The sequence below is a fragment of the Heliangelus exortis genome, chromosome 19 (assembly GCF_036169615.1).
Source record: "Heliangelus exortis chromosome 19, bHelExo1.hap1, whole genome shotgun sequence".
Lineage (NCBI taxonomy): Eukaryota > Metazoa > Chordata > Aves > Apodiformes > Trochilidae > Heliangelus > Heliangelus exortis.
The window spans coordinates 9,309,397-9,337,363 of record NC_092440.1 but is presented as its reverse complement, the minus strand read 5'-3'; the positions used below and the strand labels follow the sequence as shown (position 1 = coordinate 9,337,363).

The 27,967-nt window shown below is 41.9% G+C and overlaps 1 protein-coding gene across 1 annotated transcript in view; it reads right to left on the bottom strand.

Annotated features, from left to right (window-relative positions):
* Positions 1-19,805: 19,805 nt before the first annotated feature.
* TMEM132D (transmembrane protein 132D) overlaps positions 19,806-27,967 on the bottom strand; it is a 220,228-nt gene continuing 212,066 nt past the window's right edge. Inside the window, exons 7-9 of the mRNA XM_071763088.1 lie at positions 27,589-27,862; positions 25,725-25,916; positions 19,806-22,673 (exon numbers count right to left, since the gene is read on the bottom strand). Coding sequence (XP_071619189.1) covers positions 21,492-22,673; positions 25,725-25,916; positions 27,589-27,862 — 1,648 coding nt within the window. The 3' untranslated portion in view covers positions 19,806-21,491. The remainder of the gene's footprint in view (positions 22,674-25,724; positions 25,917-27,588; positions 27,863-27,967) is intronic.

The window sequence follows — 27,967 nt, the reverse complement described above, 5'->3', positions numbered from 1 at the left end:
GTTGTAGGGAGTGATGAGGTCTCCCCTGAGACTCCTCCAGGCTGAACACCCCCAGCTCCCTCAGCCTCACCTCGTAGGACTTGTGCTGGATCCCGTCACCAGCCCAGTTGCCTCCTTTGGACCTGCTCCAGGACCTCGATCTCCTTCCTGAACTGAGGGGCCCAGAACTGGACACAGGACTCGAGGTGTGGCACCACCAGCGCTGAGTACGGGGAAAAAAAAAAAAAACAGCTAGGGCCTCTTCTGTGGGGAATGACAGCTACCTACATTAGGATTGCATTTCCTTAGCCCTAGAGACCACATATTCCCATTTTTTTGGTTAGTTTCTACATTCCAATTACAGATTTAACAAATGTATGCCCTAAGAACACTGATACTGGGTAGTCTTCCCAGTTTTGTCTTCTCCCAGGCAAAACCAGCAACATTTCCCAGCTCCAACCTCCAGTCTTGGCTCTGTTATTTTCCCCAACAAGTAGAGCCAGTGCTGCACTCCCCTTCTCTGCTTCTGCCCCTCCATGGATAGCATCAACCCACAACTGCTCAGAGCCCTCAGGCAGGGTCGCTGTAGGAATTAGAGAGACCTTTGCTTCCTAAAGAGTGAACACACCATTTATCAGCCTCTTGTCCCTCTCTGATAACACAAGCAACAGCTGGTTCTGAACACCAGCCTGTGGAAACCAGATTGTACTGATCTGGACCTGCTTATCTCACTGCTAACCAGGGCATCTTTGAGCTGGACTACGCATTGTGTCTGGAGGGAAATAGTGTAGTCTGATAGAACTGGGGAAAGGATTTAGATAGATATCTCTAAGGAGCTAAAAAAAAAAAAAAAAAAAAAAAAAAAAAAAAATCAAATTTTTCTTTTACAATTCAGTTTAGAAGTTTTAGAGTATTTCAGACTTCAGAAGGCATGAATGAAACAGAGCAGCAGAGGAAGGGGCTGGAGTCTTACTACAGCTTATTGCACATCCTTTTAGTGTTTTAGAGAAGGCTGCATCTGGGGAGGCTTGTCTCCAAAAATAATTAGTGACTGGGCATTAAGAGCATTAACATTTTAGATTCAGCTTCTGTGCACAAAAGAAGTTGACTTAATAGTTACCAGGGATGGTGAGGTTCGGGGGACTTCTACATGTTCTCTGCTGCCTTTATGTTTATTGCATGCACAGGTACTTCAGTTTTCTTTTTCAATGTATTTTTTCCTGCCTATTGGGTTCATAACCTGCTTGGTCCCTCTTTTCCCTAGTCTTTTTAATCTTTTGGTCAAGAACCATTCCACATGAAAATAAAGAAAGTTTCGTCAAAGACTTATCAGAGGAGATGGGTGCTTCCATGTGGAAATCAATCATTTAATGGCTCAGTGGGATCTGAGCTTTTTTTTTCATTAAGTTGTCCAAAGTCATTTCATCACTCCATAATTTGTTTCATTCCCATCCTCCTCTGGTTGGTGTAAACCCAGCTGCCAATGTTCCAAACTTACACCCCAGGTAAGAACAGGTCCCTACAGCCTGAGCTGCAATTCCTTGGGATCTCCTTCCTCATGTCCCAGCAGTCCTAGATGCCTCAGGTACCTTTAGTTCTACTTGATGTAGGCAAAGGTAAATCTTAAGCGTCCAAACTCGTAATTGAATTTAGAATTTTAGAGTAAAAGTTCTATAAATAAAAAGTCTTATGGTCACCAGCAAGAGCAAAGTGTAAAATAAACCCAGGATTTCTGATCTTTTAAAAACAATCCAAACTTTCTAAAGGGGATGGACAATTTTGATGAACCTTTTAATCCTCTTTAAGTGATTCATATTTCCACTGAGTAGCTATTCCATGACATCTAATTTTAGATATTACATATTGAGGGCACTTGGAATCTCTCGTCCTTTCCAGAAATACAGACCTGCATTTGTTTTGTTCAGTGATTAAAACATTTTAGCTCTTCATTTGTCCCAGAGCATTACCATTAAGCTAATTCAAAATATTTGTTTGAAAGTAAACAAAACATTTTAATAAGAACCGCATAGAACATCTGGTTAGTGAGGAATCAGAGTTGTGAATACCTGACCTGAAATAGTGTTTAAAACTCCTCTACAGCACTTCAGCCCTTCCTACTCCAGAAGGAAGTCATCCCACCTCTTTTTTGATAACTCAGAATGCTTCTTACATTGCAGTTCCCACTCTTGTGTACTTCAGCACAAATCTTCCTAACACGTAAGTCCAGCTATAACTATAACCCTGCTAGATAGAGGTCACATTTCATTTGTCTGATTCAATCAAGTTGTATCAGGCATTGAAACTGTCCCTGCACTGTTTCAAAAATTAATCCCTGACATCAAAAAGTTGTGATGATATTTTAGTGGCTTTAATGAAGTGAAATGAGTTATGGGATTTTTAATCTAACCTGAGTAACATATCAAAAGCCTATATGCTTGGAGTATGGCCTTTGCTATCTCTTACAGCTGCCTAGATTTTTTCCTAGCTTTTTATTTATTTTTTTTTTTTAATTTTAAAAGTAAGTTTAATTAGGAAGTCACCTGAAATCACATGAAAAAAATATTTGCAGAACTTTCACATGTGGTCACACTGCATCAACCACTGTGGTGCTTATGGGACTCATGTAGATAGGTTGGTTTTTTTTTTTTTTTTTTGCTTTCCAGAGTTAGCAGCACCCTTCAAGCACTAGGGCTGGGTGCTTTTGGTGAGGCAGGAGGCTGCCTGCATGGCCACGAGCACAAAAGTGCTTTGGTCTACGGTACAAAAAATAAATATGATTGCCCCTAACTATAGGCTCTTTACATACCTGACATCACCCAGCAACATTACAACACAACAGTCATGTGAAGAGCAAGGAAAGGCTGTACAGGTAATGCAATCTAAGGAAATAACAATAGTCTTAAATATTGGTACAAAATATTAGCACTTGAGCCCCTATTTAGAGTTTTGGCAGCTGAATTAGTGTCAGAGTGTGACACCATTGTGGCAATACCTCTCACCCCTCAAGCATCATCAGACACTTTTGCATTACAAGGTGCTATCTGATGTGGTGCTATCTGAGGTGCTTTTATGCATAAAAGTATAAAAGGCTGGCTCACACTTTACAATGTGGCTTATAATAAGTTTGTCTTGAAAGTATTAGTGAAACTTTAGCAACTTACAGACTGCACTGCAAGTCAGTCAAAACATTTGCATCTTTTTCCATGTAGTAGTATAGCAAAGTAAGAGGCAATGAGGAAATTTAATAAGCATTGACTGAATAGGAGATCATTATCACATGTTCTGAATATTCATCACCGTTTCATACTATTTCACTCTTTCTGATCTTGATATGGCCCCGGTAATGATTCTCTTCTGAAGAGGTTTCAAGTTTTTTGACAAAGCCTGTAGCTCATCTTCTGCCTTGTATTTACTGTTTCTTACTGATTTTATCTCTTATTGTGGTAGCCTTCGGAAATGCTTCAAGGTGTCCTTGAATATCATGCAGTTAGTTACCTAGTGCATCTGCCATCCTTTTAAGTTACTTTTCTGCATTTTAATGAGATCATTTTTCTGTCCCTTCCACTCTTAAAACATTTCTCCATTTGTTTGTATAAAAACCTCAGGATGTGTTTGAGCTTGCCAAGGGAAGTCTCCCAGCCACCATTGCTAAGGCTTCATTGTTCCATGGTGAAACTACTTTTGTCCTTTTATCTCACCTCTTCCCAAGCTCTGATTTTGCCAACAGGCAGCTCTACAGAAGGATCAAATCACCTAACCCAGCTCGGATATGGGATTTGCAGCAGCCCAGAGCAGGGGGCACTGTGTGCTGCTGAGAAGCAGGAGCCATAGATGTGTCTGTGGACATACAGGGAAAATCCTAAATGGGGGGCAGGTGAGACTGCAAACCAATGATTTTTTTTTTTTTTTCCTTCAAAGAATAGTGTCTTTTAGACTTTGGTCTGAGAGGCAAAGATCTCACGACTGAGGATGAACCCTGTGATTTCTGTTCAGCCCTGTGAACTGCAGTGATGGGATTTTTGTTGGGGCTGAACACAAATTGTGGTTCCTGAGGACCAGGCTGACCCTGCTGACACCAATTCCTTTCATCCTTGAAACAAAGCCTCGTCACAGAGCTGATGGCACTTTGAGATCCCAGCTTCATCAGGCTTCCAATGGGAGGATCAGTCCCAGAGACACTCTGGTGTTGTCACTACAGTCCTAACTCATGCTGCCAGCACCTGCAAAGTTAAATCCAATTTTTAAACAGGAATAATTGATCCTCAGGTCTGTAGCTTTTAAGCAGCAGTCATTAGTTCTGTGGATGGCTCCTATTTATGTGTCTTGTTTAATGTCTCCAGCCACAGCCCCAGGCAGTTAATTGAACCAGCACATTAAAAGCCAGGTAACAGAGATGTGCTGAGGTTCAGCTGGCATCTGGGCAGTGTTTCCTGCAACACTGACCCATCTCAGAAGAGGCCAAAATATGAATTTTGGAGGCAAGGAGCAGCTAAGAGTGATGTGCCTGAGCCAGTCTGGCAAGAAGGGGAAGTGCCAACGATGGACACACACAGAAGCTCAGCTGGAGAGAGAGGGAACAAATGCTCATCCTGCCTGCAAAGAAACAAGCAGATCCATGGAAGAAAAACGAATCCTCAGCAGGGGAATTTCTGCATGAAGACAAATAGTCAGGAACTGATGTTGTCTGAACTACTTTATGGTTAGCAAGAGTAAACTCACCTTCATGTAAGGATCTCATAAATAAACTATTTACCCTGATCACCTTTATGGTCAGTGCACAGTCCAGGCCTCAGCAAAATGATAGCTTACCAATGCAAACTTAGGTGAAGATGATTCACCCACTGAAGGGATTTGTCTGTGTGAGATATTTCTGATGCCCACGTCTCAGAAAGATAAATTCCACTCTGAGTGCAGGTACCAACTTTCTGGCAAGTGGTTCTGGTCTCAAGGTAATCTTTAGATAAACACCTGAAGGAGGAGTCATGGGAAAGAGAACCTGGAAGCACAAAAGCTCTCTAAGCCCTCATGAACTGTGCTGTTAATGTCTGCTCTGCCCCGTTAGGACTGCAGTGATTCCAGCTGCATCTATCTCTGAGCTTCTCTTCATCTAAAGTGGGCAGCTGTGCACTAGGGGGGTATGGCCCTTGGGAGGCCATTATGTATTTATTTATCTGCATTTAAAATTATTAATAACTACATCATTCTTGCTAAAACATTTGGGAAGGGATTGGTTAAATAAATAAACCAGTCTGATTGATTTATTAAAATTAACAATAAGGAACTTTGATTGAAGAAAAGTTTGTTTCCTGAATCACAGCAAAACACGTTTCTACTTTAAGCAAAGAAAACATGAAAGCTTGACCTCAAATCCCACAGGAACCTGTATCCATCTGGAACCTTGCACTGTGCAGGTATCTAAGAGTCATTATATATTTACTGGGACCTTCTAAAATATCACACTGGATCACCTGATGTAAAATGCCTTCCTGCTCCTGTACAGTTGTCACACAAAGAAATAACAAGTGCATGCAAGGCCCTCCACTAATGTGTCTTGATATTGGAAACTTTCCAGGAAGACAGAAATTTAATCATGGGAAGCAAAAATCCCAAAATCCTGGAGACAATGCAGACACTTTTGTGATGCTCTTTCAGAAGCTGTCGCATAATATAGATGCTCTTTTCCCCATTGCCTTCTTAGTTTTACCTGTAAATGCATGTCTCCCTCTTCCTATCTATTTTCAGTAAGGCCAAAATTCCCCCAGAGCACTATAATTATTGCTGTCAGAAATGTCAAAAAAGTTCAGAGTTCACAGCTGAAAAAGGTGTTTGCCCACAACAGGAAAATCAGGTACACCCTCCTGTGCTTTGGGAAAGCATTAAAATCAAGTTACCACACAAATTTTTTCAGAGGAAGGGATGGCTGCACCAGTGGGAGAAATTTGTGTAGCTTTAGAAAATAGGAGAAAATAAGTCATATTATCCCTCTGGGCTTTAATTTCAAGGCATTAAGGATTGAACAAGATAAATGTATTTTAAATAAAACCTTGCTACTTCATCTGTTGGAAAGGACAAAAATAGGCGAGTCCCTTAATGTAAATGCCCTAATAACACTGTGCTGGGCTGCTTTTCCTGCTCTTCCCTTTGTTTATTGCCAGTTTTCACTGCAATCTGTTCAAGGGTTAGAACCTCTCTGCCTATTAGTTTGAAATAAGTGAGGTTTCACTTTTAATGAGGAAAATTACATGTTGTATGGCAATGTTGAAATTCAATTACTCCTGAGTTTTCTTGTGGCTGAATACCCATATACACAGGAAGTGAAAACTACATTTTCATCAACATGTGTCAGCTGGCAGGGTCTTGTTAGGAAATATGGGGGGAAAAGTCATTAAAGAGGATAAGCCTTGCAAAGGCATTTGTAAGGGCTCAAAGGGCTGAGACCTTGAGGTCAGAATTGGGAAATACAGAATATAAAATAGATGCCAGGATGCCAGCAGCTTTTGTGCCTGTCTTTGCTCCAAGGTGCCAGGGCGTGATTTTCCTTGGTACCGTGAACTCCCATCTCCCACTGATTTTATTAAGAATATTGGCTGTACAGAACACCTCTGAAATCAACCCATTGTGTCATAAACTGGGCACTCAACACTAACTACTGCCTTAAAACTGCTCCTTAAAAATGCTCCATCTCTTTCATTCCCTTGTATTTTTCAGGCCAAAAGAAAATTCAGAGAAATCCAGATTTTGCAGAAAAGAGCTTTCATGGCAAGTGCACTGTCATTTATTTGTGACAACACTCAGCATGTAACCCCAGAGCAAAAGGCTCTGTCTCTGGCACTGCATCCACCAACTGCCTCTGTGGAGGAGCTGCAAGTACCCTTCCACAGAGGAAGCAGATTAACACCCTAAAGCCACCAAATAATTTCTATTGTGTACATATGCAACTGTGTGAGCACAGTAGCCATGTTTTGCTGCATATTATGTGCCATTATTTTTGAATACAATAATTCTCTTGGCATTATTACTAAATGAATTGTAAATTCATTTCATCTGAAAGACTAAACAAACAATCACTAACAAGAAGAATAAATCAGATTGCTGCAGTACTTTCAAGTAGCTGGTGAAAATAATATTTTCATCAACTAACTCAGCTATAACCACTGTGAGCTACTGGGAAGGTTAAGGCTGTGGCTCTGCAGTTTAGTGAGAAAACACACAGAATCATTCAAAACACACAACTTCATCACAGCCACTTGACTCAGATCAAAAGCAGAAGATGGCAGCCTGAGCTCCTATCCTTATGACCAAGTTGAAGCCACCAACAAAACAAAAGTTGATAGAATATTCTGAAAAAACAGTCATTTAACAGGAATGCTAATAGATAGCAATGCTATATAAAAATAACTGTGGCCAGGCTGTGGTTTACTCCAAAATAAAGAATAATCCATATTTAAAACTCTGGACTAGTGTTGGTGAGATGTGAGACCAGATCTGGCATAGCCAAACTCACAGAGAAGATGACTGCTCCTATTCCATGGGAATACTGAGGGGCAAGAGAGCTGGGAAGTCTGAGCTGCTCAAACACAGTGATGCTGAAAAGCAGTGTGAACACTGCAGGTAGCACCATGCAGATGTGCTCTGGGGTAGCTAAAATTAGAATTTAGTACTGAAGGATTGAGCACTCACTGGTCTGGGGAAATCATGCTTTGGTGAACTCACTGTCAGGCCTTTCCATGGGCAATGGGTAATCTACACTCTGAAATGTATTCTCAGTTAACCTCAGGGAAATGAGAAATAATGGGACTGCAATCCATGCGCTTGGATCAGATTGAAACCAGTCCCTAACATAAATATACCTTAAATATAACATAGTTATATTTATAACTATGTCCCTACCTTAAATATAACATAGTTCCTAATCACAGGAATTAGAACTTTTCTATAGACAGCCTTATCAAGAGATTACTAGATTATTTGGGGAGGGAATAAAATACAACACCATGGTCATCTAAGTCAAACTGATGCACAGCAGAGTCCTTCTGACTTTCTAATTCCAGCCTGGTGGCAGCACCTGAACTAGAAAACTGATTCCAGAAAAACAGCTGAAAACACAAGCAAGAAACCTGCTGCACTCTGGTGTCTTGCTCCCTCACTAGAAGGCACTTGTTTCTGGTTCTGCATTTGTACAGCTCCATCTCCATACCCTGATGGTCCTGTCTTTGCCTATGGATCAAAGAGTCTGTTCACATTTATGTTCACCACATAAGTACTTATGGGCTCTGATCAAAGCACCACATAAGCTGCCTTTGATATGTGGCATGGATTGTGCTCTTTGACTCCCTCTCCCTATGTGATGTTTTCCAGTCTTTTAATCATTCCCCTCCCTGAATCTTCTCCAGTTCCCAAGCCAGCACGACTTGGAGGTGATGGCTGGAGTGAAGGAAGATAAAACATCTTTCTCTTCTGAAAGCATTTCACTTCCAACTCTTTTTTGCTGCCCCAATAACTGCTAGAAGCTGAAATGCAGCACAGCCATGCAGACCAGCCGGAGCTGTTGAGGACACTGACTTCAGCAGCTATACAAAGCTGTGGATCTGTCCCCCCATCCCACAAAGCTGTGGGATGTGTCCCAAAAAGCAGTTTGAACTTCAGGAGGAGCTGACAAGCTTGTGTCTCCACGCATGGTCCTGACCTCCACTTTCCAGGCAGCTGCTTGGGACCAAGTTCTTTCTCCTGTTCAATGGTGGGTGCATGGCTGCTAACAGGAAAATTGCAGGTCTAAAGCCAAGAAAGGAATTAACTCCTCAAGAGGTCTTAAGAACACAAAACCTGTCGTGACAGAGCCTCACAGCCTTGCTCTGCACCTTTGGAAACCAGATCTGCAGCAGAGGTAGCACACAGCACAGTGGTGTTGTCAGAGGCCTTTTAAATCTGTTTAAAAGCCAGAAGTCTTTGCTAGAAAAGATCTGACACCCAGTAGAATAAAACCAAGCTTATCAAAACAATATGGTAATAAAAGCTAATTTTGATTGTGGATGTCAGCAGAGAGTTAGAGAGTACAGTGCTAATAGCTATGGCTTCAGTGGTAAAACAGGACTAAACCAGCAACTCTTTGTAGTCATTAAAAAAAACAGAATTAATGAAATTATACTTGCTGGGCAAGACACCACTTGAAAGTGTTGCATTTTGCTGTAATAATGGAAAGAGAATATTCCCCCAATCAAATTACCTTACAACTGAAAGAGGCATTTTGTAATTAAAAGAATAATTAGCAGGAAAAGCTATTGCCAGTGCTCCATGGCTGCCTTCCCCCCCATCATACTGTCTGCTCTCACAACCTGACCCGAGGTTGCTGTGCCCCCCACCCTGCCCATGCTCATCATCCACCTCTCACAGCTCAACCTGGAACAAAATCAAGCCCACTTTCCTCTCTCTGCCTCAACAGGCCAAAGGGTCAGCAAGCACAGCCCCTCACTGGGGTGTCAGAGCTGGGGGAACAGATGCTCACTGCAGCAGCAGCTCAGAGCCCACGGATAGGAGATGATCTGGGCACAAATCAGGACAATTACAGCTACATAATTATTGTGAATGATTCAAAAGCAGTTTTATTCTGCAGCCAGAAGTGTTCTTTTTTTTCTTCTGCACCAAAAAATTTGTGTCAATCTATTAACATAACAAATTGCCCACTGGAATTAGTACTGCCCTCGGAAGCTGGGAGCCCAGGCTGTGTTCCTGATTAGCCCTTTCCTAGTCTCTCTATATTAATTAAAACTAAAGTAACCAAACACGTGGATAATGAATTCACTTAAAAAAAAGCATTAAATAGTAGTTTTAATCATCCACCTCTATTATTTCCACCCAAAAAAGTTAATTTGAACAGTTGCAAATGAAGCCTTTAGAGTCCAGCTTTACCTAATTAAGCTTATTTAAAAGGCAAAAAAATCACAACCTACCAAAATTCTCATAAGACATTCCCCAAACCGTTTCATTTTATATTGAATATTAGTTTCCATAAGCAATAATAATAATAAAAAAACCCAGCCACTTACAAGCTGCATCCTTCTTCATTTTGCAGAGGTTTAGAAGCTCCTGGACATCCTGTGCTTTCACTAAGGGATCCCATGCAGCTTAAGAGCTCAGATCTTATAGCAACAGATATGGTGAAAGAGCTCAACAAGAAACAGGTGGAAATTATTACTGCCTTTCTCTGTCTTGGCACCACCTGTTAAAGCAGCTGTGATCAGGTCAGATTTCCCCCAAACACACAGTCCAACACCTTGATTAAGAGAAATGAAAAGCAACAACAGCCTCCAAAAAATGGAAATGCAACACTAAGATGCTTTTGTACCTTGTAGGTATCACATAACAGCTGGAGGTGCAAAGGGGATTGGGTTCCCCCTCTGCAGCCCTTGCAAGAGGAATCTCCCTGTTCCATCCAGTCCCCAGCTACAGCTTTCAGTGACCACCAAACCATAGCTGCCAGCCAGGCACCACTTCCAAGGACTAAAGCCTCAAATCCTTCCTGATAACTGGTAAAAACCTGAACTGCCAACCTTTAAAAGAAAGTTGCTGTCAGTAGCTTGTTTCTAAAAAGCTGTCCCAGCCTGGTGACTCAATATCACCAATGAACCCACCTACAAGGGTCAGACACCAACTCTGCTCTGCATTCAGAGGTGAATACAGTCCAAACAGCCAAATAATCATCCTGCTCTAAATACACACAAAATTTACAGTCGCTGCAATATTTCAGCAGAGCACTTTTTGAAGGAGGAACAGGCTGCAGAGCAATTAGGATGAAAAAGACTTTTGGCTGCCTTTGGCTCAGCAGCTCTCCTCAGTCACAGCAGGAAATTTATGCTGCTGCAGAAAGCCCACACTAAAAGGCTGGGACGAGACTATGTACCCAGCTACTGGGTGCTGCAGTGGCCAGGAGCTTCTCCAGAGTGCCAAAAATATATGTGTAGCTTCTATTTGATCTACTAGCCCAGAAAATAATAAATAATCAAGTCTTCATCTCTCCCACCCCCACAATTAGTTCTTTCACATTTTCATATTTACAGCAGTTGTCCCAAGGGTTTATAAGTCTTTGCATTTAGCAGTTCCTGTGTCCTATGGTTGCCCCAGCTCTGGGCTCCTGCTAGAGCCCTGTTGGCTTCATTGCTGCAGCAGTTGAGAATCTGACTCCCCTGCTGCAGCTCTTTACTTCCAGGCATGGTCCAAAAATGCTTATTTTCCAGCAGTACAATTAGAGCTGGTTGGTTTAATTCATTGAGATCTAGAGTTACCTCCACATTACTACTTCTTTTCCTGTGCAGGAAAGCACATACTTTCCCTCGGGTATTTTGGGTTTGGATGATGAACAATAAAGATAAATATAAGGACAAATAGGTGAAACCTAACATCTGTTTACATACCTTGGGTAAACACAGGACTAGCTCTATTACTCCAATAAGCTTGACTATGTACTTAAAATGAGAAGCATGTGTGGCTGCAGAGCCAGAGCCTCATCTAGAGACACAGTTCACTCCCAAGTGTCCTGCCCTAGGCACCACCCACAGCCTCATGGATCTAATGTATTTATTTGTTTGAAGTAGTTTTCTATTTATGGCTTTTTAGTCAAACAATGGCCCACAGAAATCTAGACTCCAGTTCCCCAATGTCTGACACATGTTCCATCAGCTGTGTCTGTCCCCATTGCCCCAGTGTTCTGACATTTGAATAGTAAATTGCCAAAAAGCATTTTCTGTGGCACAATTTGAGAATGAGGAGGAGCTCCTCTGGCTTCATAGAGACTCCTGTCCATCACTCTCTGCATTTCCATGGACACTTCTTAGCCCTGAGTAGTTTGGCTTAATTGATAGCTCTGTCTTATTCTTTTTTGGAATTGTTTTGCTTTTCTTTCCTCACTTCTAGCTGTTGCTGTTTTACAATGTAATACATGACTCACAACTGCAAGTTTTACTCTCCCCAGTGCAATATGAGCTCCAAAGCCCTGTGAGATCTGATCACTTAGGTCTCGTCTACTTCAGAAGTGATGCCACATGTGACAGTTAACACAGTACCACCCCCTTGGTGCAAACACAGACACTTTGTACCCATACAGGGTTATGTAGCCCTGAGGAAGGAAATAATTTGGTGGTGCAAGTCCTTATAATGTTACAGCTGTTCAGAACAGAGACTGGAGAGCTGAAAACACATTGCAAGGGACTATTGTTGTGAGGAGACAGGACAGAAGTGCTGAGGAAAAAATAAACAGGGAAGAACAGCAGTGGGTTTATTTTCTGAGCTTCATTACATAAAATGCATTTCTTCAACATCCAACCTTCTCACTGGAGAGGTTGAACTGCTGAGCCAAAGTCCACTCCTTTCCTTGGAGCAATTTGCAAGCTACACCTGGGAGCAAAGCTCCCCAATATCCCTGGCAGCTCTTACAGGTTCTATGATGCCAGGAAAACAGCAGGCCCTGAGTAAAATAGAGAGACTGTAGCACATCAGTTAATCCTTGGATCATAAGCACTTGGAACAATAAAAAGGAAAAAAATGCCTCCTGGGTCTGATCTGTTGCATCTATGAAAATACTGAAAAAGCTAAAAGGTCAAAAATTCATTCTGCAGTGCTAGTAAATAGGTGTTTATATATCCTGTCTTCTTCTGCATAGCCACACACTGTCTGTAAAACTGAGTATTTTTTCTTTGTACAAGACTTAGTCGTCCTGAATATCTACTGCTCATATCTAATAACCACAAATTATGTGTTTCAAGCTGGTTACAACCAGTACTCTTTTTTGGGGAAGGAAGGGAATCCTGAGATCAGTAGCTCAAGTTAAATAATTCATAGCTAGCCCCTTTTTTATAAAACAAGTCTATTCCCCCACTTCACCCCCCATATTGTTGTTGTTATATTATCTGTGTGAGCCAGACATTGGCAATGAGACAGAAAAAAAAAAAGAATGACAGGACACTCTAAGAGAATTTAATGAAGTGGCTCCAAATATTGTATCAAAATAAATGAAGTGAATAATGCAAGAGCTCATTCTAGGTCCCTTCTACAACAATAACCATTGTGTGAGCAGCACATCTGAGGAGATGAGGGTGGATGGATGAATACAAAAGTGCCACTCTGGCACATTACAGAGCAGGGAACAATGGGCAGCCTGAATTGCTATATTTAATTTCAGTAATTCTTTGAGTCCAGATACTCAGGAAGAAAATAGGTGGTAAAAGAGGAGGAGGAGGAATTATCAGCCTTTGTGACCTCACTTAACTGTTTTGCTTCTGTTTGGGATGGAGAAAACCTAGCTGATTGCATGCCTGCATCTTTGAACTCCTGTGAAAGCCCATTGTGTGTTTGGAGCAGGCTGACAGCCATCAGCATGCAGAGCTGCTGGACTGTCACTAGGTGGAAGACACTCACTTGGCACTTCCACTCGTAAATTACCTGCCTTTTATTAAAAATATATTCAATAGCATGCAACAGAAATGTCCCTGAACCAGAACACTTGTGCCTACTGCTGCTCAGCTCCTGTCTCAGGTTGGGCAGGGCCCAGCAGGTACAACTGGACTTATTTCTAGCCTTGAACCTGCACTGGGCCCCGTTCAATGGACCTGCTGGGTTTACTGGCACTCACAGCTGCACCCATTGGAGGCCTAAGTGCTTGGCATGGATGCAGGGTCTTTGCTAGAGCCCCACTTTCACAAATCTGAAAGATTATTTGTATCCCTGTTGAAGACACAGTGGGTATAATCTCCCTGGGTTTGTGCAGTTGTGACACAGGGATCTTTATCCGGACACAGAACCAGGAATAAGGACCCAGACATCCACAGGTGACCTGTTCTCAGATGACAGCACTTTCCTGTCACTGTCAGTAGGTAGAGGACCCGTGCTATTCTCTGGCTTTCTGCAAACATCTTTTTATTTCCTCCCTCTATGTGAACAATCCTTTACACTAGGGCTGCCTGTCTGGCTACAGCTTTGAACACTGGGGTAACATGCAGTGTCTTCACTCAACTTTTCCTTCAGGCTTCTTTGAGCCCTGTCCCAGCACCTTTCAGCACTAAGAGCCTCCCTGTTGTCTCCATGTGGACACTGGGGCAGCACCGGTACCGCAGCAGCCACCACGCTGCCGGTGAGCAGGGGTCTGGGGACACCAAGTTCCTACCAGCTGTGACAGCCACCACCAGTGACATTAGAAACCCAGGTGGCGAATGAGCAGCTTGGAAACTCTCCTCAGGCCTCTGCTCATTTTGTCTGACTGCCTCTGCTCCCTGTAGGGCTGGCACAGAACACAAGCAGTTGGCACTGACCCAGCCCCTCCGAGCTCTGCCACCCATGGCAGGCTCAGCAATTGTCCTTTCTTCCTTGGGTGACACATCCTACACCCCTCAGACTGTCCATCAAACCTCTGCTAACCCAAGTACAATTCACTGACAGCTTTCCTTGCAAAATCCTACTCTGCACAGCTCACGCTAAGAACCTTAATATTGCTGCAGATTCAGAAAGGGGATTTCCAACAAGCATTAGGAAAATTAAACTTCTCAAGAGCTGTGTCAATCTGACAAGCTATTCCTGGGTCTCCAAAGTAGAGTAAGTGAAAATATTAAAATGGGGGATGGGGAAGTTGTAGTAAGCAAATGATGAAATAAGGCTAGAAATAAGGACAGAGTAATTCTGCTTCACATATGGACAAGACATATGTATGTGTACACACAGAGAAATACAGGAACCTAGACTGGTTTAGGCTTCCTGACATCTCAGAATGAAAATTATAATCTTCCATCCTTTTATTCCACCCAAAGCCAAAGCAGTAGATAACACTAATGAGTGAGGCATTCCCTGTGCTTGGCAACCACATTAAACACCCCCAAGCACCAACGCTCTTGGGTGGCAGATTGAGAGCTCCTGATGGAATCCCTGACTTCCCACCAAGGACACTTATTGTGCAAGTGGGAGCCTGAGCCCAGCCAGGCTCAGCAGAGGCAGGGGAAGCCCAGTCCACATTGGGCTCACTGCATGTTGTATCAGACAAAATGTCACCTCCCCAGGGCTCCTGTCTGCTTGCAGGTGTAGGCTGGGGCTCTGCAGTACACAGACTGCCTGTTGGCAGCAGGAGCAGCTCACAAAGCTCGGAAATGGCAGAATTTATTACAGCTCCCCTGCCCAACAGGTCAGTCTACAGAATGCCCACCATGTCCGAGCTGGGATATGTTCCCTTTTCTCCTCCTCTCTACTTTTCTGTTTTTCTGTAGCTTCCAAGCCTACATCCCAAAAGAGAGGGGAGGCTGTTTATAGCCCAGGCCATGGCTGAGGTGTGGGGTGAACCTTTCAAGATGTATGGGTGTGATTCCAAAAAAGGTGAGGGTGATTTAAAAAAAAAAAAAAAAAGCTGATTAAAATCCTATTGCTCTTCAGGGGCTGGCGTGATTGTGTGAGGGCTTTGCAGTCAGGGTGATGAAAAAAATCTTTCTGAGCTTGCACTGCCAACAATGCCTCTTCAGCTGGAGGAACTGGTCTTGTAAAAGACACATTATTGAGTGCTGCATGGAAACGACAGCCCAGGCTGTGCAGAGAGCTATGTACAGAGCCAGAGCTGATCAATACTTGGGATTTTTCAATATTACAAAATATTTTGCATTCAAATATAGCAGCCTGAGACTATTTATTTAAGGGAAAAACACAAAAGGTGCTGATTTGACCTTGATATCCTGATGGGTAGAACAGAAGTGAATGCCAAACGCTAAGAGCAAAGCTATTGGTTAGGCCTGAGAGGGAGGATTGACAAAAGAAAGCTGTAAAAGGTTATTAATGGCAGAGAGGAGCACAGTGATTTGGATTTTTGGCTTGATGAAAAAAATTTGACCTTCTCCTGGCACAGTACCTACCACTGGACCCGTGCCTCTCCTCAAGGCATCTGGACGCATCCAGCCTGTGCTAAGCTAAGCAGTGCTCATGGAGAGTGTAACCCCCTTACTTCCATCCTTATTTCTCCTCCACTCTGCTCATTTGTGCTTACCTAGCTCAGTAAAATGTCATCTTTGCAGTCTCCTATCATCAGGGCTGAGCAGTGAAGCTCTTTGGATTGGTTTTTAGATCGTTAATATGTTAACTGCCTGTAATTTAATTGTTAGGAGCAAAGGTCTGAAAAGGAATAAGCAAAGTCCCTGCTACAGGCACTACAGAATTCAGGTACCAAGCAGCTAACACCCAGCCACTGCCAGTGTGCCAGCACAGCATTAGGCTGTTAGAAAAGCATCTATGATTGCAGGGGGGGGAAATGCAACAGGAGACCTCATTTGCACCCACTAAAACAAGGAAGAAGTGAGCTTCTTGGTGCAAATAAACATGGTTCAGTACTGAACATGTCTCTCCAGGCTCCAGGGGCTGTTTTAAGGAGATAGATGCAGGAGCTTGTCGTGTGTAATCTACCAGCCATCTCTACAATGTGACAGGAATTTCTTAATGAGCATTGGCAGTACATACAAACAGAATAGCAGTGCTGCTTCTCCAGCCATTAATATTACATACGTGGGCTGCTTAATTTGCTGTTCCTCACAGAGCTGGAGCAGGAAGCCTGCATAACGAAGGGTTTGTTGACAGAGGTCTTCATATCAAATCAGATTATGGACATGATGCACCAGGCACTCTGCTCTTCTCAGGCCCTCATTGCTGCCATTTTTGAACCTCATCTATTAGAGTTTTCACCAAGAAGCCAAACAACTCAATAACAGGCACTGATTTCAGAGGAAAGAGGCATTATTTATACGTGAGAAAGATGATGGCTGCAGAAGACCAAACACTCATTCAGAAAGGTGTTTAAACATATGCCTGGTGTTAAGTCCATAAGCAGCTCCTCCTATGAGTTTTAAAACAGTGAGAAATCAACTGAAGAAGATACCCTATCTCCTCAGCACTTTGCAAGTGATAAAGTGATATCCTAACTTGCTTCAGCCCTTTCTTGGTCTCCTACCCATCCCGTAGTAGCAACTTATTCTGAGGCCAGATACAGCAATGAGGAAGAGTCCTGTTATCCCTGGGTGGGAAGCTCAGGTTGGCATCATGTGATACTCCTGCAGGATAAAAGCTTCTCTGACTTTAAACTACAATATCTTGTGTACTCCCAACAGTACAGGCTGGCAGTAATACAGAACTGATTTAATATGGCAGGCATTGTACTACAGGCAGTAAGATGTGTTGCTCCAGTGCTCCAACACTGTGTGTGGAGAGGATATGGTACCACAATGAACATACAGAAATACATGACAAGAGTCCCTGGGCTTTCAAGGACTAAATAAATTTATCTCTGAAAAGGTTTCTTTAAATGCTTGAGGCATTTTCTAAACATAACATTTGGCAGCGATAGTTTCTTGCCTGAGTTAATTCCTCAGTGATGCTTACTGGCCTTGGCTTGATCAACACATCTATGAGTCCAACCAACACTCTCTCCTAAGTGACCCGTACGAAAGACACTTCTAAGGTTTAGTACATGACTCCTTTAGCTTTTCCTAAGGATCTCCCACAAAGCAGCAGCCCCACAGAGCCCAAGGGAATGAGAGCTGGCAGTTTTGGAGAAGCTGAGCATACACAGAGGTGAACTAAAGTGCCTCCAGCATGCTCATTTCATTTACATCTCATTTATTATCAAAACAAGGTGTGAAGGTAGTTTCTAGAGCTGCTCAGTAAAGGCTGCACATCAATTTGATACCTATTCTGTTTTCTCAAGTCACTTACCTCCATAAATCTGATCCAAACCAGTTATTTAGCTGCACTGCTCAGACTTTGAATTCAGTAGTGTCTTAATGCAGCTTGGTCTATATAAAGACTGCTGAAGGTGAAGTCTTTTGAATGAGGAAAACAGCAAAGAACTTGCTTACCTGATTTATGAGGCCACCAAGTTTCTACTCATTCTGTTTATGCACGAAGTATCTAAAAAAATTCCAAACTGCATCAGACAGATTATCTTTTGTTAACATGTGAGTATCAGTCTATCAATCTAGTTACTCATGTGAAAAGATACTCAAACATGAACCTAAGGAGTCAACTGCAGCGGTAGTGGATCAAGGGTTGGACTTGATGATCTCTGAGGTCCCTTCCAACCCAGCCAGTTCTATGATTCTATGATTCTATGAACTGGGGGAAAAAAACAAAAAAACAAAAAAACAAATTAATAACACTCACAGACTGCTTGCTATCAGTCTGGCTCTTTATCAGGCTTAAGAGATTGCCAATGGGAGCTGCAGCTACAAAATGTTATGTATATGAAGATCATCTGAACACCATCACTGCTGTTATGATAGGGAACAGGATTTAGGCACCTTCCTTTGACAAATGGGATTCTCATCTGCCTGCCTGAAACACAAACTTTCACCTTTGAGATGCTTCATAGTGCAGAAGCTGTCATTTAAAAGTCTGGGCTCTGTGCTGTCAGAAAAGTGAATATCCACCAAAACACACACCAGCAGATAGATAAATACAAAAAACTCTATAGGAAGTTGATTTATTCTCCTACTAGTAGATTCCATTAAGGGTGTCTGCATGCATATAGATGGAAAAAATCCATTCTGGCTTCTCCTTGAGCAGAACCCGGGATCCTGATCCCTCTCAGAGACAGAGATAAATTGAAGGGTGTGTATGTGTGTAGTTTCTCTTTCTGGTTTTGCTTTGGTGTTACTTTGGGCAAATCACTTAACCTTGGTGTTCTCCACAGCAATAAGGAATACACCTAGCTGAGAACACTTTGAGATCTATGGACAAAGAGCAATCTAACAAGTAGGTGTTATTTATAGCATTGCCCTATGGATTATAGCAAGCTACAACTGTCAGTGACAGGGGGGACCTCTGAGCCAGCAGAAAGGCATAAATCTGAATGTCAATATCCTGAGCATTGTAGCTGGAGGCTGTTTTTTTCCTAGGAAAACATGTTGGTGGTTTGAGCTACCAGATGAACTTGCTGTTAGTTCTTCATGTTCCCTAGAGGCAAAGGCAGAAATCTGGATTTACCAGAGCACCTCATTGGTAAAACAGTCCTGACAGCCTGCTCCCAGCATGGCTTGTACCTGGTCTTTCCAAAGGAGAAAGATTGGCCATGCAGGGATGCTTTTGCAAGGCACTCTTGCATGCACACACACACATCTGATCTGCAGAGACTGCTAGTTGAGATTTGGCTGCTTTAACCCTGATTTCAACTAAGGGTAGGGCTCTCTGGACAGAGCTCAAAATAGCTCCAAGAATTGGAGGCAAGACAGTGGGCTAGAACACTGCTGAACCTGCTGGTGGGCTGCAGTGCTTCCCTCACCTGAGTGCTCCTCCAGAACTAGTCTGGGCCCTGCACTGTGCTGTCCTCACTGATGCACTTTGTCTTTGTAAAGGACTGAGTAATCCAGGCCTTGATGGGAGGTGCTGAAAGAAAGCAAACACCAACAGATGAGCAAATATTGATCTCCAAAGTCTTGGACATATTTGCCCTATTTACACCAACTAACTCATTAAAAAAAAAAAAAAAAAAAGTATTTAACAAAATATGGATCTTCCCTATTGCACCAAAAGCAGAAATTCATGTATGAGGCTTTCAAGCTAGAAATATGCATGTGGATTTATTTGCCAAGAGCTTCAAATCTTGGAAGGGTGACTCAGTGCAAATACATTTGTAGCATAACATGTTGTTGTTGTTATATCTTCTCCCCTCAACATTTTACAATGTAAAACTTTTTGACTAGATTGTGCCAAGAGCCTTAATTCACCCTTTCATCCAAGGACAAGTCTCCATATTGGTGCCAGGCTCTATTAGGGTAAATGTTCTGACAGTGAAAGAAGAGAGGCGTTCAGAGCAGGAAAAAAGATGAAGCCACTAAAATGCAAATTTTATTCACAGTTGGCATGTTTATAAATATATATATATTACATTCTTACAATCTACAGTACATTCTAAATATAGAGGGATTGAATTTAAGTGTTTGTGGGAGGGAGGGTGTGTATTAAATTGAGCAACCTAGATTCAATGACAGAAAGAGACAATAATAAAAGGAGGGCAAAGACTCACTCTGGAAAACAAAGGAAAACTTGAAATATAAGCTGGACTTTAGTTAGTGCTTTGGCACTTTGCCACTGGTCATTGGAGACTGCTTTTGGACCTCACAAAAATGTCATGGTTTCAGGACTAGAGGGCACATCGGATTCAAAGGATAATCACTGAAATCCTACCATATGTACATCCTTATCAGAGGAAAAGAAAAGATAATCATCACCACTGGGAGAAACAAATCTTATCTACTGAGTTTAGCTGTTCAGGTTTCAATGTGCAGCACTCCCCCATGACATGCAAGTGCCCTCTAAACGTGCTGAGCAGGGGTCTAAAGAAGCATGAGCAGGAGGAACTGCACAACCAGACCTCTCCCACGGAGGGAGGGACAAAGAGGCTGTTGGTGTCTGAGTTCAGCACAGATTACACTTACCAAGAGAGAGTGAGTGGCCAACTTTGGTAAAGGACAGAATGTAAAATAAAGCAAGAATCAGCATGGGACCAACAGTGTCTGTGCTCGGCAAGAACACACCATCGAGAAGCAAATGTGTAGGGAAGGGAGGCAAGAAACCACACACTTCCACAGTTGGCTGATGTCAGGAAGTGCCCTCAGGATACCAGATGGGTGAGAGCTCTCAGGAAATGTCTGGGAACACAAATTTGAAAGAGGACAACCAAATAAAGTGGCCTTTTAAAAATAGCTGTTTCTCTCCCACTTTCCAAAACAGACCTTCCTTTATATGAATGATTTCTGAGTACAGATTATATCTTCTCCTAATTTACAAACTAAGAAATACTGAAAATTTGCGGGCAAAGTTTATTACCTTGGCATCTACTTAAAAGAGAGTTTCAGTTTTAACTGTATGTGTATATCCATTCTCAGTACTTGGGAGGCAAACATGCTGGTTTGTAAACAGCCCAGTTATTCCTTTTTCCCCTTCAGGTTCTTTGGAAACTCATTACTTTCCAGCTCTGGAAGATGCTTTGCTCACAATGTTGTTTTTTATTTAGCTTTAAATTAATATTCTTGGACAGATATTCTCTACATGTCGTTGAATGACATGCTCTCCTCATGGATCTATTAATTCTGAGACCAATTTTTTGCTTTTAACCAAAGCTTGCAATATTGAACAGCAGAGCTGTGTGAACTTTGTAATATTCAAACTGAACTGGAGTTTGTTATATTTATTGATTTCCTGGGAAAGCTCAGAGAATGAGACCGTATTATTTTGCTAAGTTGTTTTTTCATGCTACCATGCATCAAAAAACCACACACATCTCTCACTTCCATCTCTGAGCACAGAGAAGACTTGAATTTTAAGAGCTGTCCAGGATCTCTGCTCTCCCAGCTGCTTTTGGGTGGCTTCTTGGGGCTCCATTGGCTTATTATCCATCAGATGATTCTTAGTTTCAGCACAATGTTTTTCCCCACTACCCAAAATTAAAGGCAGAAGGTGAGTGAAAAACAAATGAACAAACCAAACCAAAAAAAGTCTTTTCTGTCTCACTACACATTTTCATGTAATCTCTCCATATAGTTTTTAAGTTCTTTGCACTCCCCCAGGTCCATATCCTGGCAGACCCATTTGATGTCATCCTCACTACTCATCAAGACTGAGTTGACAGTTGGGCACCCATCATCTGAGGAGATGGTGGTAAAGGTGGTGAATTTAACCCGTTTCCTCTTAGAGGTAGGAGAAGCAGTTGGTTCACTTTTCTGGTCTTTTACTTCAGTGAATGTTGATTCAGTAGACCTGAAAGATTGTCCATTAATATTTTTGGTGGCATTTGTGTTGAGGAGATATTTGCTCTCCTCGTAGTCCACACCTCTGTCAATGGCTGTGATACGTTCATCTGGTTGGGATGAGAAATTTGTGTGATTCTCTAGAAGCTCTGTCCTGTTGCTCAGCCCAACCCAGTCATGAGAGTGGCTCATACCTTCTTGCTCTTCAAAGGGAACTTGTTTGTTTTTGTACTTCAAAGCAAAAGTGACACAATTGATGAGGAAGACCAGAATTGCCAGACAAAAGACTCCCAGAAGAGCATACATCCCTATCTCCAGATCACTGAGCCCCCGAGTGGTCTGGACTTGGTCATCCTCTTCCAAGTCTCCATTGCTTCTTGGTAGATCCACCTGTGCAGGGAAGCTTGTGAAGTCTATTGGGATGTTCTGCAGATGACTGTCATCATCCAGGAGGCTTTCTCTGTCTTCTTTTTTACTTAAAACAGACCTTTGGGTGGTGGTGCCTTTGCCTTGCTCTTGGCCCATCGAGGAGCTGTAATAGTGGCCATCCAGCCCAGTTCTTTCCTGCAAAGTGGTTTTCTGACGACGGTCACTGGCATGATTTTCTAGGTGGACACCAGCACCCCTGTGTTTACTGTCACTTATGTTAGGGTTGGCACCACTCTGCCCAAACTTGACTCTAATGCTACCACTTCCAACAGCTAGGATGCTCTTTCTTTTGGATTTCTGGCATGATTCACTGATCACCATCTCTACTCTCACCAGTGTCCCCTGGCCTTCTGTTTCGGCAGCAATCACAGGCCACTTGAATTTGGGGTCATGGTGAATGGAGACCACTTTCTCATCCAGAGATGTAGCTGACAAGGAGAAGTCTTTAGAGTCATAAATATCCAGGGGCATGACAGTTCCATCACTGAATTGGATCCAGCAGCTGATGGTTGCTTCCTATAATATACCAAAAAATATGTATGCACACTCAGAATAAACATTGAGGGAAATATGTTCTGTCCTGGCCTATTTCCTCCTCCTCAAAAAATCCATATGTCATTTATAACCAGAAAAGAAATAAAAAGGCAGAGCAATAAAATTAATATCTTGCCAAGATGTGGAGAGAAATACTAGTATAAAACATTCACTGATAATAAGATTTGTTTCCCCAGAGGTGCTTATAGGAGCTGTATCTCCTGGGCTCTGCAGAATCTACTTCAGCACCATAATAAATTGCATGTCAGAAAGCATTACCAGTGACTGAGATCATTTACTCTTGTATATTTAAATGATAAAAAAATTATATTATTTCTAAACTGCTTAAAATACAAAGTCTCCTTTTGTTGTACACAGCATATGTTAAAAAATAATATAGTAAGTAGGTCCATACATGGATCCATAAATTCAGTCCTTGATTTCTCCCTCTCAAATGAAGCGTTCTATCCAAGCAGAGGAAACTGGTCAGTTGTTTACTTAGGAAATGACCAGGGTAATTTTCATGCTTGTTAGCAATTAAAAGCAAGACAATAATGAAGCTTAATCTCATGCCACATCAACACAGATTGTATGCTTCAGAGTGCACAGAGGCACTTGTTGAATGTAAATGGGTCAGCCTGGAGTACTGACTCTGTACTTGCAATGTCTCGTCCTGCAGGTTCCTGGGAATCTTGACTCTTGTTTTTTACTTTGAACATTTTAACATATCCTTAAATCTCAGAAGACATGCTCATCCATTTCTGAAATTCAGAGTCTCTCAAATAGCTACCAAAAATTGTCTTGCTACCTGAAACAATCTTGGCATTCTCACATAAATTTTTTACAGGTGAAATCAAGATTGCTCTCCTGGAGTCTGAATCTGAATTCTGGCTTCTGAGGGTCTGACTTGCTCTGGGATATTTACATGTTGTTAGACACTGGAGAATCTACACCAGAATGACTTCTGTCTTGATGATAGGGTTTCTTAGGTGTCTAAAATGACATGAGATCTTGTCTGGTAAGAGTTGGGATCACCTGCTCTGAGGGAGAGCCTGACAGACAAAAACCCTGCTAACAGATAATTAATATGCTTGCTGAAAGCATGAATATAAAAGGCTTGTTTCTTTAAATATGCATTTTTTCAGACAGACTGTACTTACATCCCAGCTCAACATATATATACACAGAGAATATTTATCATTATCTTTTAAATTGTTTCTAGCATATAGTCTTTCACCTGTTCAGATAACAGAGAATAAGCCTCCAGTCTTTTGGGATTGTATCATGCATAATCTACTGGCCTGATTCTGCAGTCCTTACAGCCACAAAGCTCCTGCTTCAATGGGAGATTTGCTTCCATCTCTATTTCAGGACTGAGCCCTAAGACTTTGCTGACACTGTCATAAATCCCAGCTTTGTGTTTATTAATCTTGGGATATTTCTTGAAGACTGCATAGAATATATGTCATCAACTCTCATCCTCCCACTGTGTTGCTTAAACCTGCATAATCACTTAATAATTTTGCCTTGCTTTGCTTATAGGGACTGTGTTCTGAAAATCATACACGAAGCAATGGAAGGAATCAGATGCCTTTGAGTCAGTCCTTGAAGGGTGGGGGGTGCACACCTTCCTTGCCAGTTTAATGTTCATCCAATGTTGGTCTGACTGTAGCCCTGCACCCAGAGAGGGACTCATCTGGACTCCATTCCTGGGAACTGAAATGTCAGTGCTTGGCAGAATACTGGGACTAAATGCCATCAACCCCTGTTTTTGGGCTGATTTCAAGGCAGTTTGTTTAACTCCCCATGGATTAGCTCACTGGCCTTATTTCTAACTGCCTGGCATTGTTTTTTTAGTTCTTGCAATGCTATGGAAGCCTGATTTTTATCACCATATAAAGAAAGCAGTTCTGTATTATTTCTCATCCTGCATCCCAAGGACAAAACTCTATGATGATCTGAAGGTTCACAGCAGTTGGGCAGCTTTCAAACATGCATGCCATGGCCATTTACCCATAAAGCTCAGAATATGTTTAAGCATTAAAAGCCCATTGATGTGAGTACCAAATTGATGGATTTGGATTGAAAAACGATTTAAATTGCAAATGTGGACAGAGCACAAGAACAAATGTCAAGCAGGAACTGATGACAAAGTCCAAAAGCCTTTGCACAGGCAGTGACAGCATTTGTATGACTCAGCAGAAGAATTTCAGATCTATGAGAGCTTGTGTAGTGTGAAGTGTGCCTGAATCTCTCCTAGCACTAGAAGGCAGAACAGAGAAAATCTCATATTGCTCATGGAGTAACCCCACAGCAAAGGCAGGAACAAAGCTTCTCTGCAGTGGAGTGGAAACTTCCCTGTTCTCCTCAGACATCTGGTTAGATTAATCATGTCAGGGGAACCTGTGAAGATCTGAGTGAAAAGAAAGGGACGATGATGTGATACTGATCAGTAAGACAGGAACTGAGCATAATAGGAAAGAAAAGTTAGTTTATTAAATCACCAATCAGGAAATGAGTCAATGGTGCTGATTCATATTCCAGTAATGAATCAGAATGGAAGGCATGCTCCCAATGTCTTAAAATGCTCACAGTAAGTAACGAGAGGAAGAGGAGTTTGGCACTATGCAAAGTATTTTCTCATTTAAAGATAGACTTAAAGGATTGATTTGTTTGCCTTTGATGGGAGGCTGAACTTGGCAATCTAGTTGGCAATATCTCCTGCAATCTAGTAGGTGCTCGCTGGGACAGAAAGGAGGGGGTGTGTGTACATGTGTGTGCAAAGGGACTGCTTAATTACAACTTCTTATTAAGTTGCCATTTTATTTATGGGATGAAGCCAGGACAAATGCAGTATGCCTCTTTGCTAACGAGTTGTTTAGACATTGTGCCATTTTTATGAGATCTGGTGGCCCTCAGAAATGTCCTAATATTATATAATAAAAGTCTGCTTGATTCCATCACCTTGTAATGTTGAGTACAGTGAATCAGAGCAGTGTCCTTCCACAACACACTACATGTGGTCAATAGTACCTGCTTTGGAGACTGGAGCAGCTCTTGTGCTACTGCTGTAGCAAAGATGGCCTTATTGCTTCCTGGACTGAGCTGCAGAGAGAGTGACAACCCCGTGACCAGCTGCACTCCCAGGTCAGTTATTGTCACCTTCTCATCCAGAACTGTCACTGTCTTCTCAGCCAAAATAGCATCTGAAAGGGGGGACAATATCTACAAAGAAAAATTAAAGTTAATGAGAGCTATTTTACACACAGCACCAAGCAAAGTAGCTACATGAAACTGCTGTAATACAGATAAGTGAGATTTATGTTAATGGACAGAATTATTCTTAGCAGACAAACACTATTAAAATATGATTAAAAAATGGTTAGTCGCATTTTATAACTCTCTTTCAATAAGGTCTTTTACCAACTTAATTCTAATCAGCTATGCCATTCACCTCTGCAATATGCTAACCACTCCTGTTTCAGATTTATTAACTATTTGTAAATGAAATCCTTATGTGAAATGCAATTATTTGATTGTCATGTTTTAGGTAGCATAAATATAATGCAATCTTTAGATGCATATAAAATCCATAGAAAAAAATTATATTTCTTTCTACCCCATAGAGCAAAAGGCTAATGTATTGTTACAATAAACACTCATGGTCTTGTGTACAAAATTGACAGAGAAAGCTTGTTTTGGTTAAGTGCAGAGAGGCCAGTGCACTGATACATGACATCCAAAGATGCTCGTTAGCAAGGAAGCTGAATTTAATGATCCACATAGGGTACAGAGCATTTTTAAGCAGTTTAAAAGAGGCATTCTTTAAATATAACTTGCTGACAACCTTTTTCTCTTGGATTTTTCTTTCCACAGTTTTATGTGTATTTGTAGGACATTAAAAGTCCCAGAGCTTTAAAAAGTCATTCAGAAAATCTTTACAGATTTTGCAGAAAGTAAAAAAATCTCAAATCACATATCTCCAGCCCTGACAACTGCTGTTATTGACAGGTGTGATTGTTGGGTTTTGGTTTGACAGTCTGGGATAATGAACATGTTGGAGAGGTATTTTTTCCCTGTTCCTGTGCTTGTTAACATGTTTTTGACTTGGTAAGATTTTATTTTTTCTCCCTCCCTCTCTCTTTTTCTGGGACCCCATTTTCTAGATCAGTATTTCTCTGCATGGCAAGAAGCATATATGTGAAAAGCTGCCAGTGACATGATGCCTGGGTTTATGTGAGCAACATCAGAGTGGGGACCCTAATACTATTAGAAATGTAGTAGTATTTATAGGTAATTTTCTGGGACATTCTGGACGAAACTGCACCCTTGGAGAATATAGCTTAGTTGTTACTAATCACCCTACCTTGTAACATCATTCTAGAAGTACTAATTCTTATTATTGCTTTGTGCATATTCTGAAATGTACCCTAATGTTTATATTTTGTAAAATGTTCTTTGAGCCTGAAAGATGTGCAGGGATTAGATACCACAGGATTGATACTGAGGTCTCAATTTCTCAACCAGCACTAGTTAATTTTTACTTTAACCCTTTGCTCTGTCAGGCTAGGGTTTGAGAAGATTGAGCTGTTTCACCAGCTGCATGCCTTGTGATAGCCCATACAGTAGCTCTAGGTTCAAAACCAGCCTCAGCCAAAAATAATAAGAAACAGCCTCCAAGATTTGCTAAAATTGCCATCTACATAATTCAGGTCACAAGACAATAAGGGATAAGCATCTCTTCTGTACCCTCCAGTCCTTGATGAAATTCTTCTCCATTCGAAAATTTATAGTTTTCATTTCTGTGTAAGAACCTGCTGTACATGTGATGAGTAATTGAGTTCTAAAGGTGGTGGGGTCATGGGGGGAAAAGGAAGAAGTAATTAATTGTCCCTACCTGAATTGTTGTCATTCCAAGCTCCTGCCCAATCAAAATCTGTCCGTCCTGCAGCTTAGCAATTCTTGGCTCCTCCACCTGCATGAAGTCACTCACCAGGTCAGTGATGTCAATCTGCCAGTCAGAACCCAGTAAATAGCTCAGCTGGCTGCCAGGGTCTGAGGCCTCAGCTACAAACTGGGTGAGGACTCGCACCATCGCGTGTTGGTACTGAAGAGTGCAGCCTCTTCCCTTCCGTTCATCCTCTTCCTCATCGTCACTGTCCCTGGCTGGTCTGGTAGGACACCAAGAATAAAAAATTATTTAAACTGGTGCTGGTAGAGCTCATGACAGGAGTGTTATTACTGACATAAGGGGCTTTACCCCCTCCAAAACAGGC